Raw genomic sequence first — 19817 nt, 5'->3', positions numbered from 1 at the left:
ATGAAACACAATCCCTAACAAAATTCCAACGGTCTTTTTCACAGAAATGGAAAAGCTGATTCTGAAATTCATACGAAATTGCCAGGGGCCACAAATAGAAAAATAATCTTGAAAAAGAATAAATTGAAGGACTCACACTTCCTGACTTCAAAACTTACAAAGCTACAGAAATTAAAATAGTATGGTACTGTTATAAGGGCAGACATATAGACCAATGAAATAGAATAGAGAGCCCAGGAATAAATCCTCACACATACGGTCAACTGATTTTCAAAAACAGTGCCAAGACAATTCAATGGGTAAAGGACAGCCTTTTTAACAAATGGTGCTGGGGAAACTGGTTATCTACATGTAAAAGAATGAGGTTAGACCCCCTACGGTATACTATATATAAAAATTAACTCAAAATAGATCAAAGACCTAAACTTAAGAAGTAAAACCATAAAACTCTTAGGAAAAAATATTGGGGAAAACCTTCATGACATTGGATGTAGTAATGATTTCATGGATATGACATGAAAAGCACAGCCAACAAAAGAAAAAACAGATAAATTAGACTTTATCAAAATTATAAAATTTTGTACCTCAAAGGACATTACCAAGAAAGTGAAAAGAAAACCTACAGAATGGGAGAAAATATTGCAAATCATATATCTGACAAAGGATTAATACATGTAAAAAAAGAGTCAAAGATCACACAATCTCATCTCTGACAAATCATCTTCAATCCAGACATAATTAAGAATATAAACAGCATGAAGAAAAGAGACAATGCTATATAAACAATTAGGAACCCCAGGCATACTGTGTCCTCACTAACAAAACTTGAATACAAAATTCAAGTCTATGGACACTTTTAAAAATGTAAATTAAAAGCTTGTCAAATGAGCATTATATATGTCAAGCATTTCCAGTAGTTGAAGTATTTGAAATTTGCCTAGCTTTGAAGGCTATGAAAAAATCCTTTCTAGAAAAACACGTCACTAAAACACTTCTCTCTAAATTATATCAGTAGGGCACAAGAAAAAAAAGTCAGTGAATTATTACCTATTCTACTTCTGAATCTTGTACACCAGATGTTTGGACATGCAGAAATAAGCAGTGGTCTTTTTTTTTCAAGAGCGATAACATGGCTGGAATAATAAATTCAACTGTGCTTCCAATGTTACTCACTTACCGAGCTATTTCTGGGTCTCACACCCAGAACACTGTAAATCTGATTGAAGAAATATTCACAGAATCGAAAATCAGTAAAGTGTCATAACTGTGATCAACAATGGAATAAAAATAATGAACGCTTTTAAGTGATACAGGAATCACAAGTATATAATGAATCTATTATTCCTTCAACTGTGTGTTCAGAAGGTAATTATAGCACAGCGTGTCAAAAAATTACTGGCCATAAGTAGAAATACAATGGGTGATTTTCATGATACTTACTCAGCTGAAGACAATGTACCCGGCAGACAGACATATAGGTATTCAAAGAAGGTGGATTAGCGGCCATTATATGTTAAAGCCTCACTAAACAACAAAAGAGCCTCAATCCTATCCTTTGCAGACGACAATACCAATATATCAATGGTTTCCTGTGGACACAGTAGTTCATTTACTGCTGAAGAAGTAACTATATTTTCATGCTTTGAGAGTCTGAGCATTTCTTAATATTGCAAATATCTTCCTATTAATCTACTGGAGGAAAGATGCTAAAATCAATGTGCAGCAAGTAAAAGGTGAGATGCAGATGAAAACTTAGAAACTATTTCATTTTCTAGAAAGCAACAATATTGCTACATTGCCACATTTCTAGATGCAAGGGTTACATACAAATTTTTCTTAAGTGATTGTTTGAAGGAGCTAATACATATAATATTAGAAATTAAAAACACCTGAGAGATTCACCACCCCCCCCCCCCAACACACACACACTAGCGGCCTGCCAGAAGAAGGGGAATGCCTTTTTTCTGGTTGTCAATATTATTTACTTCAGTTTCTACTGTTCTTTTACATACAACGTCTGGCATTCAATCAAAAAATTATGAGACATCCAAAGAAGCAAGAATATGCAACCCACTGTGATGAGAGGAAGCCATCAACAGAGCTGACCCACAAATGGCACATATGTTGGAATTATTAGACAGGGATTTTAAAATAGCCATAAAAACTGTTAAAGTTTCAAGTGGAAAAGGTAGATCACATGTACAAACGAGAAATTTCAGCCAGATTTCTCAGAGAGAACATATACATACATACACACACACACAGAGAAATATATGTATACATGGAAGTGCTAGAAACTTTTTTAGAAATATGGTTTCAGAGATAAGGAAGTCTTTCAATGGGCTTATCAACAGACTGGCATAATAAAGAATCAGTAAAGTTCAAGTAGAGTCAATAGAAATTATCCAAACTAAAGTATAAAAAGAATTAGGGGGGAGGAGTAATATAAAAAAAGAACCATCTGAAACCTGAGAGATAACACCAAACAGTTTAGTATATATTAACCGGAGTCCCAGAAAAGAAAGAAAAAGAGAAAGGCCAGGAGAAATATGTGAAGAGATAAGAGCAAAGAATTTCTGATTTGGTGATATATATCTACCCAAACCCCAAAAAGCAAAGCAATCTCCAAGTAGGATAAACACAAAGAAAACCAAACCTAGGCACCTCATAGTCAAACTGCTGACAAAGGTGGGGAGTGGGGTGAAGAGAATGGGGAATCACCGCTTAATGGGTACGGGTTTATTCTGTGCTGAGGAAAATCCTCTAGAACTATACAGAGGTGATAGATGCACAATATCGTGAAATGTACTTAATGCCACTGAATTGTTTACTTTAAAATGGTTACTTTTGTTATGTGCATTTCACCTCAATTTCTAAAAATGAGGGGAAAAAAAGATATGAATATATAATTTTCAAAACAAAAAAATATATAAAATGACCCTTAAACATAGGAAGAGTTACAATCACCCATAAGAGAAATGCAAATTAAAATTATGCTAAGATACAATTTGTTACCCATTAGATTGGCAAAGTTCAAAAGCTTGATAACACAATATGCTCGGCAAGGCTGTGAGTAAACAGGCACTTCCACACATTGCTGACAGGAAGGCAAAACAGTACAATCCTCATAGGGTATGTGGCAACAAGTGTGGCAGACAGACTCTAAAGTGGCCCCCATCTCCTGGTGTTCACGCCTTTTTATAACCCCCTCCCTTTGCGTGTGTGCAGGACCTATGACCTGCTTCTAACTAACAGATGTCACGCCTGTGATTATATTATAAAAGACTCCATTTACAGCCTGTTTGCTCTAGAGATTTTCCTCGCTGGCTTGATGAAGTAAGTGGCCATTTGTGAAAGCCCATAAGAAGACAAGGAACTGCGAGAGGCCTCTAGGAGATGAGGGAGGCTTCCAGCCCACAGTTAACAAAAAGGCAGGGCCTACAATCACATTTGTAGCAATCTGTTGCACAGCAATAGATAACTAATCCACTAACCAAGCTACAAACACATTTACCTTTCAGATGCAGCAATCCCACATCTAAGAATTTATACTGACGATACACCTCCAACAACACAAAAATACATATCACAAGGTTATTAACTGTAGCATTATTTATAATCACAAGATACTGTCAATTACTTAAATAACCTAATATAGGAGATTGGTTGAAGTACTCTGAAGCTATAAAGGAAAAAAAAAAGACCGATGAAGATCTCCATGAACAGATATGTAGCTACTTCTAGGATATATCATTAAGTGAAAAAAGCAAAGTACAAAATAAAATATACAGCATGCCACATTTCATGTATGAAAAAAGGGGTACTTAAAAAGAAAGAACATATTATCTGCTTACTTTCATAAAAAACAAAAACAAGAAGGATAAACGAAAAATCAATGATACTACTACCTACATGGAGTGTGGGATTGGGGGTGGGAGGTGAGATAGAGTACAGAAGGAATAGGGGAGGGAATGTGACTTTTTCTGAATATCATTTTTTTTTTGTCTAGTTTTGTCTAGTTGATGGTCCACGAATCAAAAAACAAAAATAAATCAATAAGGATGGGGCGGGCCCCGGGGGACAGACAACTCTAAAACTGAAAGCAAAGAGAAACACATAAACCTAAATGTACTGAGTTTCAAATAAAAAACACAACCACACTGAGGGTAAAAGGGTTGAAGGGGACTGATCTGAGTAAATTATGAAGAATATTTTTATTAAATACCCTTGGTTTAGGGGGAAAAATAATTGCTAGCAAATCCTGAACTCCTTCCAGTAATTCTGTTTTTCATAGTGGTATGGAGGTAGCAATTCTGAAACAATTTTGTTTGTATTATAGGATTGAATGAACGAGTAAATGTACTGATGTTGTCAGAAGCCAGGGTTCTCACCGTGGAAAAAGGCAGACAGACGTAGAGAATGGGGGAAGACAAGGAGAAACTCAATGGGTTTGGATTGGAATTGGAGGTATCAGTACGAACTCACGATTTCTAATGTGTGTGTGTACTGTCCACTGAAAGGTCCAGAAGCAATGATTTCTTAGTAACAACTAACGTGCCTAGGGCCAGATCCTTGTTTCTACATATGATTCTGCATTAAAAGGAACCAGGAAAAGGTCCTTGGAAAAATACCCAATTACAGAACTGCTGTAGGGAAGATACAGGATGGGACAGAAATATCTTATCGTGCCAGAAACTAAGAAAAGTGCTCAAAAAAATGATTGGGGCATGCCATGCCAAAAGGACATAGGAGCCAACTAAAGGGACTCCTCCAGCCAAATCTGAGGCAATTCAGACAATAAAACAAAAAACAACAGTAATGGATTATAACCTCTTGAATAAAATAGGAATGATGAGTTCTCCCTGATAATAGTTAGATATACAGATACAATAGAATGCTGACTGATAATTGTAGAGTTAGAAAATCACCATTCCATAACCATCCTAACACAGGTTATTTCCTGCAAGAATCATCAATGGATGATAATTCCAGCAGGGGGAAAGTTTGAGGAGTAGGATATTAATTGCATGGTCTCAAAGCATCTCCCCAGAAATTGCTTATTAGTTGCAAGAAGAGAAAGTTACTAAACAGCGGGAAAACCAAATAACATCTTGATGGGTGGTCAAAATTAAAATCACCAGTGATGGGCTGACAAACACTGTATGTCTCTGAATGTGATATCCTGAAAAGGACACAACATGAACTATGTATTATTTTGAAACGGGACACATAATCTAGATCTAATCATGAAGAAACACCAGACAGCATCAAACTGAGGAATATTCTATAAAATAACTTCTCTGTATTCTTCAAAAATGCCAATGTCTTGAAAGTCAAAAAAAGGCCAAAGAACTGTTCCGGATTAAAGACTAAGACATTACAATTAAAGGTAATACAATATCCTGGATGAATTCTAGACTGGACAGAAAAATAAGTGTTATAAAGGACATTATCAGGATAATTTATGAAACTTGAAAACAGACTGTAGACTGGAAAACAGTATTCAAGGTTAAATTTCCTCAATCTGGTAACTGCACTGTGTTTATGTAAGAGGATATCATTGCTCTTAAGAAATAAACTCTGAAGTATTAAGCAGTAAAAAAAATGATATACACAAACTGATCTCTCAAATGGTTTAAATGATAATTGTGCATGTGTGGTTCTAGACACACACATAAAGTAGGGGAAGGAGGGAGAGAAGTAGGAAAAGGAAATAATAAAGCATACGTAAAATGCTAAGAATTGGTGAATTTAGGTAAGAGTATATAGGAGCCCCCTGAACAATTCATACAACTTATTTGTAATTTTGAAGTTATTTCAAAATAAAAAGTTTTTAAGAAAGAGAGAGAGAACAGACATACACACATATGTATTGAAATTTCTAGAAGGATATACCCAAACTTAAAGAAGTCAATCAATGAAGAGAGGCAGGAGATGAGGAAAAGGACCCTCTCTACAAAGATCCTTTAAATGACAGACTGAATTCCATCCAGTGGTTCTCTTTAATGTAAAGCCTCTGAGTCAGGGGTCCCTAACCCGGGATCCATGGGCCCACAGACAGAATTCACGGGATCTATGAAGGGGATGGGAAAAAAGTTACATTTTAATTTCAGGAACCTTTGATACTTTTTCTTCAACAATGAATGCAGACAGCAAACAATAGTAGTATTAGTAGTACCTGGGACTTTATCACCAATAGAAATCACATATATTTTCACCTCACATTAGTTGTTGAGATTCTCAAAATATTACTGTTCAGTATTTTCAAAATATAGTAACACCTGCTGCTAGATTTTATTTAATCTGATACATGATAAAAAGCAGGTTGTATCACAAGTTTGCTTTTTAAGTATTTTGATAACTGCATTTCAAAATAGTTGCTTTGTAATCCTATATATTTTATTTTATTCATTTATAAATGTTATTCCAAAAAGCAGACCATGGGCTTCAGACTACTCAAGGTTTTCATGGCATAAAAAAGTTAAGAATCTCTGCTCTAAGCTACAGATCCCTCTTTTACTTACAAGTATGTCATAATGAGGAAAATTAAAACAGTTCGCAGCTTTTTGCTTTACTATAAAGAAAATTATAAAAAGGTAGACATGATTGATAATGAACATTCAATCTAACCTCATTATTTAATTTCTAGATAGAGTAATTTCCCATAAGGGCTAGAGCAAAAATTATTGAAAACATTAACTGCAACCTCACACAAAGCATCCAAAAACAAAATATAACATCACATCCCCACACGTGAACAAACACAGGCACACAGCAGCAACAGAAATGAATCAAGACTGTGAAATGCCTTGTAGAGAAACTCAATGCTTACATATCTTAAAGAAAGTGGTTAAAAATAAGGCACTATTTACCATCTCTCTTTTGGAAAATTTTTTAAAATTTCTTTAATGATTGGCTGGTAGCAGGCATCCCTTTCTGCTTTCCCAGTTTCACTCCAGTCTCTCACAAACTGTTTCAATGTGGATTTTAACTTATCCATGTCAAATGTAGATGCTGGCATAATCTTTGCATTCCCCTGTTTAAAAAACAGAAATTTATTAGCTTCTGAGAAAGTAATCAATCTTAAATATGGTTAAATAGACATGGGGCTATACCGACAGTTTAGTGGATAAATCACTAGACTTTTACCCCAACCGGGGTTCAAGTGCAGCTTGAGATCCTAAATGAAAAGTTTGGTGGTCTCACTTCTACCCTCAATAGATTATGGTCCATTAATCATGAAACCACCATATAATTAAGCAGTCTTTACTCAGGAGAAGACCAGAACTGAGCTCTATGGAGACTGAACATTCTAACAGGGAAAAAAGTCCCTCCTGATCAGTGATGGGGCAGCACGGAGAGGCTCACACTAGAGTGGCCCAATCGTATCCATCCCGTGCATACAAAAAGAGGACTTCCGTTTCTACTACTGCCAGTCCCTTGAGATCTGTTAAGTGAAAATAATTTTTTAAAGATGAATATCAATAGACACAAGATACTGAAAATAATGAGGTTAGCAAGGGAAATTAATTTTACATAGCTAATAAAGTTGTTTATAAAAATTTAAGTCACTAACTCTAGATGTCGGAACAGTAGGAACACTACATGAAAAGCATATCAAAATGCCAACAATTATCTCAGTATTTTTAGGAAAGGAAAAAAACCAGTGACAAAATCCAGTTTCTGGAATGCTGTTCTATTAAGCCTACTCAAATGACTGAACATATAAGTGAAAGCATTCTCTGAGTAGAGCAAATGACCTGTGCAAAACTACAAAAATGAAATCCAGAAAGATAAAGACCTCAAAACATAGAGGTTAAACCCTAAAATAAAAACAAATAGAACAAACTTTCACATACATCTTCTCCATATTCTTTATTTTCAAACATATGTATGCAATCATTCACAATGGTCAGTAGTATTTCTTGATTATGATCAATGCATTTCCGGATCTTGTCCAAGTGAAGAAGAAACTGAGGAAGTAGTTTCTGCTGATTAGCTGGAAGTGATCGAAATTGTCTTTCTGTCCGGTTCACTCGCTCATGCATACTGGTGCTAAAACATAAAAGGTGTTTTTTAAATTGGCAAAAGAATTCTCACCAGACGACAATCTTATTTTAAGGTTGTCTTTTTGTACAATTATTCCCTTATAATGTTGAATACTGTCCTGTCATTTACAATCTTTTGGTTTCTTAAAGGACATCAACTTAGAAAGTTGTTTTTGTTTTCACTTTATGACAAATTCTCTAAGCAACCAAACAAAAGACAAATACTTTATAACTAGTAAAAGTAAACATCTGCACCAATTAGAAGAGGGAAAAAAAGGAAACATAAAGAGCATTAACAGAAACATAAAGAGGATTAACGTACAATAAGTTTATTTTTATGATTTCAATTTCCAAACTTAAAATTTTCAGCAAAACCAGCTGAATTCTTTAGATTTCTCCATCAAATAGCAGAATGCTGCTCTGAAATTACTTTAGAATATACACAAAATGTGCCTTGAAATTAAGTAAGAGCCAACCAAGATGAATTTTTTAAAATACCATTAAAGATCTTATGTACTACAAAAGTAGTAAACAAATAAAAAATTGAAATTCTATAGTGTTTTATACAACCACCTTCACATTTTGCATCCAAAAGCTTCCAGATAACTCTAAAAGTCATTTTGGGGACTACCTATTTACAAAATCTGAAAACATCATTTTTAAAAGTTAAACATTACACTCAGTGAAACACCATTTTACATCAATCAAATGGGTAAAATTTAAAAGCCTGTCTATATGAAATGTTGGTAAAAATGTAGAGTAATTAGAATATTTATATACTGATTGATGGTGAGTGCATAAATTAGTAAATCAGCATTTTGGTAAATAATTTAGCATTACCTAGTAAAGCTTAATATGCACACTCCCTACAACCTAGCAATTATACTCCTGGACACATACTCAAGCAACTCTTGCAAATGGGCACCAGGAAACGTGAACAATCTTCATCACAGCACTGTTAGAAATAAACAAAAAATCTGGAAACAACCCAAAGGTCCATCAGCAGTAGACTGAATGACAAAAGTACAGTACAGCCATACGATGGAATGCAGTTAAATTAATAAATTACAACTACACATAATAACATGGATAAAACCCAGGAACATAAATATTTGTTGAAAAGGCAAGCTGCAGGGGCCGGCCCCATGGCTTAGTGGTTAAGTGCGCACGCTCCGTTACTGGCAGCCCAGGTTCGGATCCCAGGCGCGCACCGACGCACCGCTTCTCCGGCCATGCTGAAGGCTGCGTCCCACATACAGCAACTAGAAGGATGTACAACTATGACATACAACTATCTACTGGGGCTTTGGGGGAAAAAAAAAAGGAGGAGGATTGGCAATAGATGTTAGCTCAGAGCCGGTCTTCCTCAGCAAAAAGAGGAGGATTAGCATGGATGTTAGCTCAGGGCTGATCTTCCTCATAAAAAAAAAAAAAATGAAAAGAAAAAGCAAGTTGCAGAAAAATACGTAATGCACAATTCCACCTTATGTAAAAATAATATATTGTAGGGACTGAACATATGTAAAAACTACAAGGAAAGCAAGGAAATGAAAATTCAGGAAAGTGATATTCTTTGAGGGGAAAGGGATAGGATAATGTTCTTTTTTTAAACTAGGTGCTAGGTTCATGGGTGTTCACTGTATCATTCTTTACATTTTACGTACACAAACAAATAAATGTATATGTGTCTTCTAAATGTTCTTTGGCACTTATTCAATATTAAACGAAAATGAAAAACACTCCTCTTCATTTGGTTGCCTGAATCTCTATTCATCCAAATAATTCTCTCATTTTTACCTTCTTACGCCAAATCACTGTCTAATTTCTGAACAGTAATATTTAAAGAAGTTCTGAAGAAGCTCTTGACAAAACTTAAGCAAAAATCTGGCCATGTTTTTCGAAGCTTATGTGCGATGATCCTCTGGGGGGACTGGGGTAATGCGAAAAGATCAATTGGCAGAGGCTGCATTGATTTTTGCTTTTTTCACCCTGGAGATACTGTAATAGTGAGCTCTGGAGTCAAACAGATCTGGATTGAAATCCAGGTTACGCCACCTATTTGCTCCATGACCCTTGGCAAGTTACTTCCTTTCTCTGTGCCCCAACCATCTCATACAAAAACTAGGTAATACATAACAACAACAATGATGATGATGATTACAGAAGTGATCATTTGTTGAGATTTAATAAATACCAGGCACTAAACCAAGTCACTTAACATGGATTACTCTGAAAAATCTCCATAAAACCCAATGAGGTAGGTATCATTATACTCCTCTGCCTACCCAATGGAGTTTCACTGAAAAATGTAACAAAATGCACACAAAACACTGATCCCCATGCCTGAAAACACAGCAAGCACTCAAAGATAGCAGGTATATCTAATTTATACAATTAATATGTTTACAATGAGAATATGAAAAATGCAGAAAAGTAAAAGTACTCAGGGGAAAAGAGCTACTAAAAATCTCTCTTCTAGAGGCAACCACTTCTAACTTTGGCATATTTCTCTTTGTTTTGTTCTTGTTGTTTATGACAAAGTGACCTAGCGCCTTTCTAGTCAAAACGTGGTTCACATAACAGCAGATGACTTGCAAGTGCTTAGGAAGGGAGAATCCCAGGCCCTACCCAAGACTACTGAAATGTCATCTGCCTTGGTTTTACCAAGATCTCCAAACGATTCACATGCACATTCAAGTTTTAGAAGCACTTGTAATTCTTCATCCTTATTAGAAGAATTTCCCCAGGTCAGAAAAAAGTTCTCAAATGACTATATGACAAATGACTATAATGACTCTTCATCATCCATCTTATGGAACCAAAATTTACTTAGCTATTTCCCAAACTAGACTGGGCATCTAGATACTTTCACTTGTCTATATGATGAACTTTTTGTGTTCAAAATCTGTCTAAATTTTAGCGAAAAAAATTTACCACGAATTCCCAAAAGAATTACCAGGTCAGAAAGGATAAGTATTTTTAAGGCTCTTGATACAAACCGATTTTCAGAAAGATTGTATCAATTTACATTCCTAGCAGTAGAGAATGACACTAAAGGAACTATTTAAAGCCGCCATAATATGTTAGGCAAACCGAAGAGTTCCAACAGTTTATAATTCACTGTCAAAAGGTCAAATAGTCTCATAGTACTTCATTTCTAGTATTCTTGGGCACTGGATGCCCCACAACCTCCCTCTCACCACACCTCAAAACTCAACACATTCAGCTGCACTTACCACACATCCCACCAAAAAAACTTGCACTTCTTCCTCTATGGCTGATATTGATGAATGATACACTATATATCCATTCAAGTCAGAAACTAACGAGTCATCCCAAAATGCCTCTTCTCATAGCCCACACAATCAATAAGCCTGAGATCCTTTTGATTTTACTTCATAAAACTAGCTGCAAATTATTCCTCCTCTTTACCCCAGGCCCTCATTATGTCTCCCAAAGATTACTGAGAGGCCTGCTACCTAGGAATGCTGTCCTAACCTAACTCCCCCTGCCACTCCAATCAGATGAATTCTTCTAAAACACAAGTCTCATCTTTGTGACTATCTAACTCCATATTTCAGAATATGTAAAAAGCAACTGATAAATGTTGCTAGGCTCCCGAAGTGCCACTTTTGGTTCTCCACGGAGACTACTTATTTCCATGACGGCAGGGGAGTTGAGATACGTTATGGATTGGTCAGAAGAGGCCCCCACATACTTGCTGTCAATTCCTGATACACAAGTGATGGCACTACAAAAAGCAAGATAAGATGCAGCATATCCTTTAACCCTTGGTTACTTAATGGTGTGCAAAGCTGTCCACAACATATGTCCACAGGGACTCTTCTGAAATAAGTGAGGTCTTATCAAAGTTGAGAAAAGAGTCCAATCTTTACTACACTATTAAAATTGGGGCTAACTTCATTATTCTAGAAATGCTTATGCTATCAATGTGCTTTAAGACAGGGGTGAGCAAACTACGGCCCACTGGCTACTCAGTCCGTTTTGTAGAAAGTTTTACTAGAACATAGCCATGCCCATTTGTTCACACATTGCCTATGGTTGCTTCCACACAAGGGCAGAGTTGAATAGTTGTAACAGAGACCACCTAGCCCCCAGAGCTTAAAATAGTTATTGCCTGGCCCTTTAAAGAAAGTTTGCCAACCCCGCTTTAAAGGAATGTTTTACAACCTTCAGACTCTCCTTGGTTCAGAAGTCAGCCAGCATCAAGTGGCCACATCCTCTGCTGGCTAAGGGGAGAATACAGTAGAGTCAGCAGTCATATTTCCTCAAGGGTTGGCAGTGACCCCAACTCTGACTTAGTCACCTTTCATCAGGGTCAATCCAATGCTGGGTCTGAGCCAGGGTCCAAGGTCATAGGCCCATTCCTCTGCACCTGTTGAACTACTCTAGAATTGCAAACAGAAAAGCATATCTTTTCAGAAGGAACGTCTGTCCAATCCCATTTTAAATATCTATTACATACCCAAAGTTAAAATTTTCTTACTATTATCACTACTTACTAACACTAGTAATTTACTTACTAATAAGGGTAAAATTTTAGTGAACAATTTTGAATTTCAGGCCAGAATCTACCACAATTTGGTTGTGTAACCCTGAGCAAGTTGCTCACCTCTTTATATGCCTATCCCCTCACCTGTAAAAATAGACTCTACATCTCAATTTTAAACATCTCATCTAACCACTATTTCTAAAAGTAGGATGTTTCTGACAAGACCTTTGATTTTTCAACTGTAGTATTTTCTATGTGACTAGGTATCTTCATTCAACAAGAGGGGTATTTTAAGGCAAACGGTTTTTGTTATTCAGTACAAGGCTATAATCATTTTTACCTTAGTCAGAATACATCATCTAAGCAAAATCTGTAGGAAGTACAAAATTGGAAGCCATTGGAAAGAGAAAACATCAATCAAAGGACATTTCTTGCTCTATGACCTTTAATCTTAATCTCCTATAATCTTAATCTTAAAAGACATTTAGCAGTAAAACCAAACTCTCTAAAGTTTGGAAGTACCCGCTGAAAGTCTAGAATAGGACTGTCCATCAGAACTTACTGCAAGACGGAAAGGTTTACACCTGCACTATCCAATCCAGCAGACACTAGCCACATGTGGCCAGTGAGCACTTGAAATGTAGTTAGTGAGACTGAGGAAATGAATTGTAAATTTTATTAAATTTTAATTAATTTAAGCTTAAATTTAGCCAGATGTTATTAGTGGCTACAGTATGAGATAGTGCAGATCTAGAAAACCACAAAATGTTGGAATGTAACAATTCCAGTGTGTTTTCTGCTACACAATGCTTTCCACACTCTCAGTCCTTTAACTGATATTTTAAAAGCATATTTTTTATTGCATACTATTTTCAGTTTAGGAATTTGAAGTGTTTCATCAAGAGAGTCCATGCAAATAAAAAGGGTTGTTTTAAAAAAATGAAATTTTCCTCAACCCCACATTAACTGGTAAAGAAGAGGGATGAGAGTATAGGAAACGGTATCACATCCACTAGAAGGCTCACACAAGCACTCTTTTCTATATTGCCACACTTGGGTCCCAGTTCCAGGTAAAAGTTCCCCTGCTACCCCCCACCTCCACCCCCGAAAAAAAGGCCCATCTAATACCTAATCACAAATATCAATTCTAAATTAGTCCTAACATATTAGAACTGAGTACAAACACATTTTAACTAATTGGGTCCACTATATTCCCAAGACATTTTCCAATATTATTTCTAGATTTTTCTATAGTAAAATGTACCCGACTTTTCTGCACCTACCACTCTTAGCTATCTAATGTCAGCTACTTTCCTTGCCCGCCTGGTTCTTCCAGGCACAAAACTTGCATCAAATTCAATTCTCTTATTGTCTGCCTTCCTCCCTCTGTTGATACTAAATACTACGAATACTACGAATTCCCTTTTGGGCTCCATAAGTAATGCAGTCCACAGTTCCCAGGCCTGGGTTTAATGAGTAAACTATTTCATCAAGATCTTCGAACTTCAAAAATTCATGTCATTTCTAAATAACTTGAAGCTTTTACTAACCAAGTTTCTAAATTCAGAATAGTAACAAACTAATTTACCCATTAGTCACAAATAGACTATTGAGGAATGACAAATGTATTTCTTTGCTACTTATTTAGCAATGACAAACGTATTTCTTTGCTACTATTTGTCTTATTTGTTAAAAACAGAGCTTCAACAACATACGCCAAAGGCTGGCGACGAAAAAGTAAATAAGATTCAGTCCCTGTCCCTGAGGAGGTCACAGTCAAGCAACATAAAAAAGTCTGCACAAAGCACAGCAGGAGCCCATCTAAGGGAACAGTTTTAACTTGCGTAGGAGGTCCTGTCTGTCTGATTTCCAATGGCAGACTCAGAACACAGCCGTCGGCGGACTCATGTCTTAGACGAATAAAAGTGCCATCTTTAACCCGAAAATCTAGTTGATTTCAGTCCCTTTCAGATCTTGAAATTATAATTTTGCGACTAAGCTATTTTAACATCTATCTAAAAAGATGAAAAGTGGAAATCAAGAAGTTTAAAAGTCCTACCACCGTGCCCAGCCCACAGTGAGAATTCGATACATATTTGAAAATAAAAGATCATAAAGGCAACTCTTACTGCATCTTCTCTCATTTCCCTCCTTAATAATAAGCAAATTTTAGTACATCCGGCCCACCTCTGACCTTAATTTCACCCACCAGTTAAAGAAATTGAACGGGATCATTCACTCGCTCACCACAAATGTGCCTGTACGTTCACAGCGCCAAGGCGGGTGGGGGGTGGGGTGGAAATCTTAAGCTGCTCTCACAAGAAGTGGCAACAGTTTGGGAAAAAACGTCCTACAGCATCCCACGTGTAGGTGAACTTGGGCTCTCCGTGTGTTCAGTTTGGAGACAACCCATACACACCACGCCGTGCCCTGGACGATTTTACCACCATCATCTTCTACCTGAAATTGTTATAGCACTTCTCCAGTAAACCCCACCGGCCTCAAAGCCAAACCTTTAACGAGGGGTGGAAGGCAAGAGAGCTAATCTGATCCTCAGGTTAGAAGACAGGAGGCTGAGCAGCAGACGGCGCGGCAGACACGCGAGCGTGCAGGGCCCGGGCAGGGGGGCGCTAAGGTGACTCGGGGCCCCGAGGTCAGCTCAGGCGGCCCGGTCCGGGCGCCGGAGGCGTGGCGGCCGGAGAGCGAGCGCGGCTGGCGCCATCGTCCCGGCGGGTCCGCCGCAACCAGCGGGCGCCCCCACGGGCTAGGCCGGGGTCCGCCCCGGGCTCCTTACCCGTAGTAGCGGAAGGCATTAATGATCTTCCAGAAGTGCTCGCGCTCGAGCCTCTCCTCCTCCTCCTCGGTGCTGCGCGCGGCCGCCGCCGCCGCAACCGCCGCGGCGGAGCCCAAACGCCCGGCGGAGAACTGCACTTCCACCTCCTCGCTCCCGCCGCCGCCACTGCGGCCGCCGCCGCCGCCTCCGCAGCCCTCGGGCAGCCGAGAGGCGGGCGGCGGAGGGCGCCGCCGTCGCTGCATCGCCGCCGCGGCCCTCGGCCTGGCTCGCTTGCGTCTCGCCGCGACTGAAAGCGTGGTGGCGGCTGCTCGGCCTCCCTCTAGACGGCGCCCGCCGCGGACATGCCCCCAGCTCGCAGCGCGCTCCGCCCCCGCCACCCTCAGGCCTCCCTCCGCGCCGGGCTCCGCCAGGTCTTCAGAGCGCCCGGAACGAGTGCGCATGCGCATGCCAAGGTACGACGGAGGACCGCGGCCGCCTGCGTTCATTTGCTGCCGGGCGTCGGCGACGGCGCGCTGACGTCACGACGATGCGCCCAGTGGGCGGAGCTAATGGCCAGGTGGGAGGAACGAAGGAGGAGATTCCTGGTGGGGTGGGGTGGGGCTGGTACCTGAGAGCAGCCAGGTGGGTGGGGTTCCACAGCCTGCGAGGGCTGGATTCTGGAGCAGGCAGTTGGAGTAAGGCTAAAGTATTAGAAAAGGAGGGAAAGGCAGAAAAAAAGTTCAGCTTTGATGAATTTATTGGGAATTTTTATTTCAGAAAGTCTAGAAGGAAGGTGTTGCATTCATCCTAATTAAGTTTTATTTCCTAAATAAACTTCTATTTTTAATTACATACGGGGAGAGAGACACCATCATCTTTCCAGTGTTTAGGAGCCTGCCAAAGTCCCAATCCTGCCCTGATGGCAGCAGATGAGGAAAATGCAGGGATGTAACTCTATCCAGTACCCGTGCTGGGGAGGACCCTCGAAGCGCACAGGAGTCTTAATGCCCCAGCATTGGCGCAGGGACATCCACTAGCATCTAACCGTGGCCCTTAGCGATGCCGGGCTTAACCTCTTTCTCTTCTTCACCTGCGTTCACCTTTTGCCTCATTTCTCTCTGGGCCCGGGGCTAAAACGGCTGCCCTACCTGCATTTAATGTAATTCTTAGGAAATAACTCATTCCATTCAATTAAATCAGTCTCACAAAATAAAGGGAAAGAGTGTTTTATTTAAAAGAGTTAAACATGCATAGGGACCACAATTTCTGTTAAAAAGATATATTGCAAATAAAGTGCCTTCATACTTTCACGATTTAAGTGAAATAAAGACAATGCTAAAAATATACTGTGGTGGTTCCATGTTAATGTTATATTTTTATACAAAATTTTTATAAAATGTCAGTCTATTTTTGAATAGTAATGAAGTCATACATAGTTCAGAATTCAAAAGGAAAGTGCAGAGGGTTACAAATGTGGAGTTTCTTTATCCCTGTCCCTAGCCACCCATATCCCCTCCCCAGACAATATACTGATTCTTTTTCTATTCTTCCAGATTTTTCTATCCAGTGCCTATTTTTCTTAGAGACTGGTGCTTGGAAATTATGTATAAATTCTCATATTATTAATTGTTACCAATACTATTTTCATATACACATACGCAAGTTATACATGTCATAATTTGTGATATGTATTGATATAGGTCCAAATGACCTAATTGATAAAGGCCAGAATGCTGTGGATAATGATAATCAGCTACATACTTGTGAACATCTTGGGAAGTATAATAAACATTTTCAAATTAATTTGAATAGAGGCTTTCTTGGTTCTGTTTCATAATTTGTTGAGAATCTTAGGGTCTGTGTCATTAAGGTGCTCAGCTTTAAACTCAATTGTGATTTTGTACATGAAGAAACTGGAGGAGCGGACATATTAAGTGATCATCATAGGGCCACACAGTAAATTACTGGCACTGCGCCCACCTACCCAGGTCTTATGTCTTTATTTTATCAGTATTTGATTATGACACTGACTGTACTTTTAAAATATTATTCTGGGGGCCGGCCCAGTGGCGCAAGCAGTTAAGTGCGTGCGCTCCGCTGCCGTGGCCCGGGGTTCGCCTGTTCCGATCCGGGCGTACACTGATGCACCACTTGGCAAGCCATGCTGTGGCGGCGTCCCATATAAAGTGGAGGAAGATGGGCATGAATGTTAGCCCAGGGCCAGTCTTCCTCAGCTAAAAGAGGAGGATGTTAACTCAGGGCTGATCTCCTCACACACAAAAAAATATTATTCTGTCTAACATCTGTTTAACATTTTACATTTTTCAAATTGTTTTTCCCTATTGTTTTCCCTTCTTTGTTCCTTAATTCAACTCTCTGAAGGAGGTGTTATTATTATCTTCCTTTAACAAATGAAGAAACAGACTCAGAGAAATTAATTTTCTTGCCCAGGGACACATAAATAGCAGAGCTGAAGTTCATTTATTCATTCATTCTTTTCAACAAATGTGTTGATGGCCTCCTATGTTTCTTGTACTGCCCTAAAGGCAGCTAGAAGCTGGTGGAAACATGGGCGTCTCATTCTTGCTTTACCAGTTAGTAACTGTGACCTGTTTGAAAAGTTACTTGAGGCCTCGATTGTATTATTTCTAAAATGGATATAATATTACTTTTTTACAGGGTCATGAGGAGGAATAAATGAGATAAAGAATGACAAATGCCTGATATATCAGCCCAATAAATGTTTTCTCTCCTCCTTTCAGATGTCTTTAGAATAAGTTTTTGGCCTTGTTTTAAAACACTTTTAACGCTTCCTTAACCTAACTTCTTTGCAATGAGTTTCTCCTATAGAAATCTTCCCAAGTCATGGAGCCATTGGGCTGAAAGTTTTGGAATGTTTTCATCAGACGGAAGTCAGTTAATCTCCAGAAATTAGTAACCACAAAACACCATAATTCTTTTTTTAGTTATTCTGAAGAACTGTGAGTTAAGCAGTTAAAGCTACACATTCATACATTCATCATTGCTGATGGGAATGTGAAATGGTACAGCCACTGAGGAAAAGAGTATAACAGTTTCTTATGAAACTGAACATGTGCATACCATACAACCCAACAATTGCACTTTTGGACATTTATCCCAGAGAAATGAAAACATGTGTTCACACAAAAACCTGTACATGAAAGTTCATGGCAGCTTTATTTGTCAAAGCCCAAAACTGGAAACAACCCAAATGTCCTTCAGCAAATGAATAGTTAAACTGTGGCCATTCATACAAGGGAATACTACTCAGCAATAAAAAATGAATGAACTATTGATAGACTCCATAATTTAGATGAATCTCAAGGGAATTATGCTGAGCGGGGGGGAAGAAACCAATATCAAAGGATTACATACTGTATGATTCCACTTACGTATTTTGTCTTGAAATGCCAAAATTATAGAGATGGAGAACAGATTATCGGTTGCCCCAGGTTGAGGGTGGTAGTGAGGAAGGGTAGACTGCGGCTATAAAAGGGTGGCACAAGGGAAACTTGTGATAGAACTATTCTGTATCTTGACTATGGTGGTGGTGACACAGATCTATGCATGTGATGAAATTGCATAGAAATTAATATACACGCCATACACACATAAATGAATACCTATCAAACTGGTGAAATCTGAATAAGATCAGTTGATTGTATCAATGTCAACTTCCTGATTGTGATATTATACTATAGTTATGCAAGATATTGACATTGGGGTGAAGGGTATATGAGATCTGTCTGAATTATTTCTTACAACTGCATATGAATCTACAATTATCTCAAAATAAAAAGTATAATGACACATAAACTTGTAACTTCTACTTTATTCTTATGGATACATTTTTACATTTAAGCCCAAAACAAGTTTCTAAGTAAATTAAATACTTTTCTCATTTAAAACATTTGAATTATGGAGATTTTCAAAGTTATATAAAAATAGAGACAATAACATAAGAAATCTCTTATGTTATTATAACTCTTCACCCAATTTCAACAATTATCAACAATTATTTACTAATCTTGTTTTATCTAACCTCACCTTGTTGATTGTTTGTTCATGAATTTTTGTAGGGGTATTTTAAAGCAATTCTCAGACATTATATTATTTTTCCCATACACACTTTACTATGCATGTCTAAAAGGAATTTTTTAAAGATAGCCATCATTATTATATCTGTCAACAAAATTAATAATAAATCTTATCATCTAATATGCAGTTCTTATTCAAATTTCCCCAGTTGCCTCAAAGATGTCTCTTTATAGTTAGTTTTAAAAAATCAGAACATTATGACTACTCCTTTCTTTTATTCCTCAATCATTTGACCTGCAGAATATCCCATATTTTGGGTTTGGCTGATTGTTTTCTCGTGGTACCATGTCTTGCTTCTTTTACTCCACATTATGTTTTAAAGTTTTTTCCATGTTGTTGTATAAAGTGTAGTTTGTTCATTTTC

General features: G+C 38.1%; 1 protein-coding gene across 2 annotated transcripts in view; it reads right to left on the bottom strand.

The window, feature by feature from the left end:
* CARNMT1 (carnosine N-methyltransferase 1) overlaps nt 1-15703 on the bottom strand; it is a 46581-nt gene extending 30878 nt beyond the window's left edge. The window contains exons 1-3 of one of the 2 annotated variants that reach the window (XM_058565637.1): nt 15356-15703; nt 7860-8055; nt 6873-7036 (exon numbers count right to left, since the gene is read on the bottom strand). In XM_058565637.1, coding sequence (XP_058421620.1) covers nt 6873-7036; nt 7860-8055; nt 15356-15597 — 602 coding nt within the window. In that variant the 5' untranslated portion in view covers nt 15598-15703. The remainder of the gene's footprint in view (nt 1-6872; nt 7037-7859; nt 8056-15355) is intronic. The other variant, XM_058565636.1, reaches the window with a different exon arrangement.
* Between the last annotated feature and the right edge of the window lie 4114 nt (nt 15704-19817).

Source organism: Diceros bicornis, chromosome 22 (genome assembly GCF_020826845.1).
Source record: "Diceros bicornis minor isolate mBicDic1 chromosome 22, mDicBic1.mat.cur, whole genome shotgun sequence".
NCBI lineage: Eukaryota > Metazoa > Chordata > Mammalia > Perissodactyla > Rhinocerotidae > Diceros > Diceros bicornis.
This window is presented reverse-complemented; position numbering and strand designations above follow the sequence as displayed.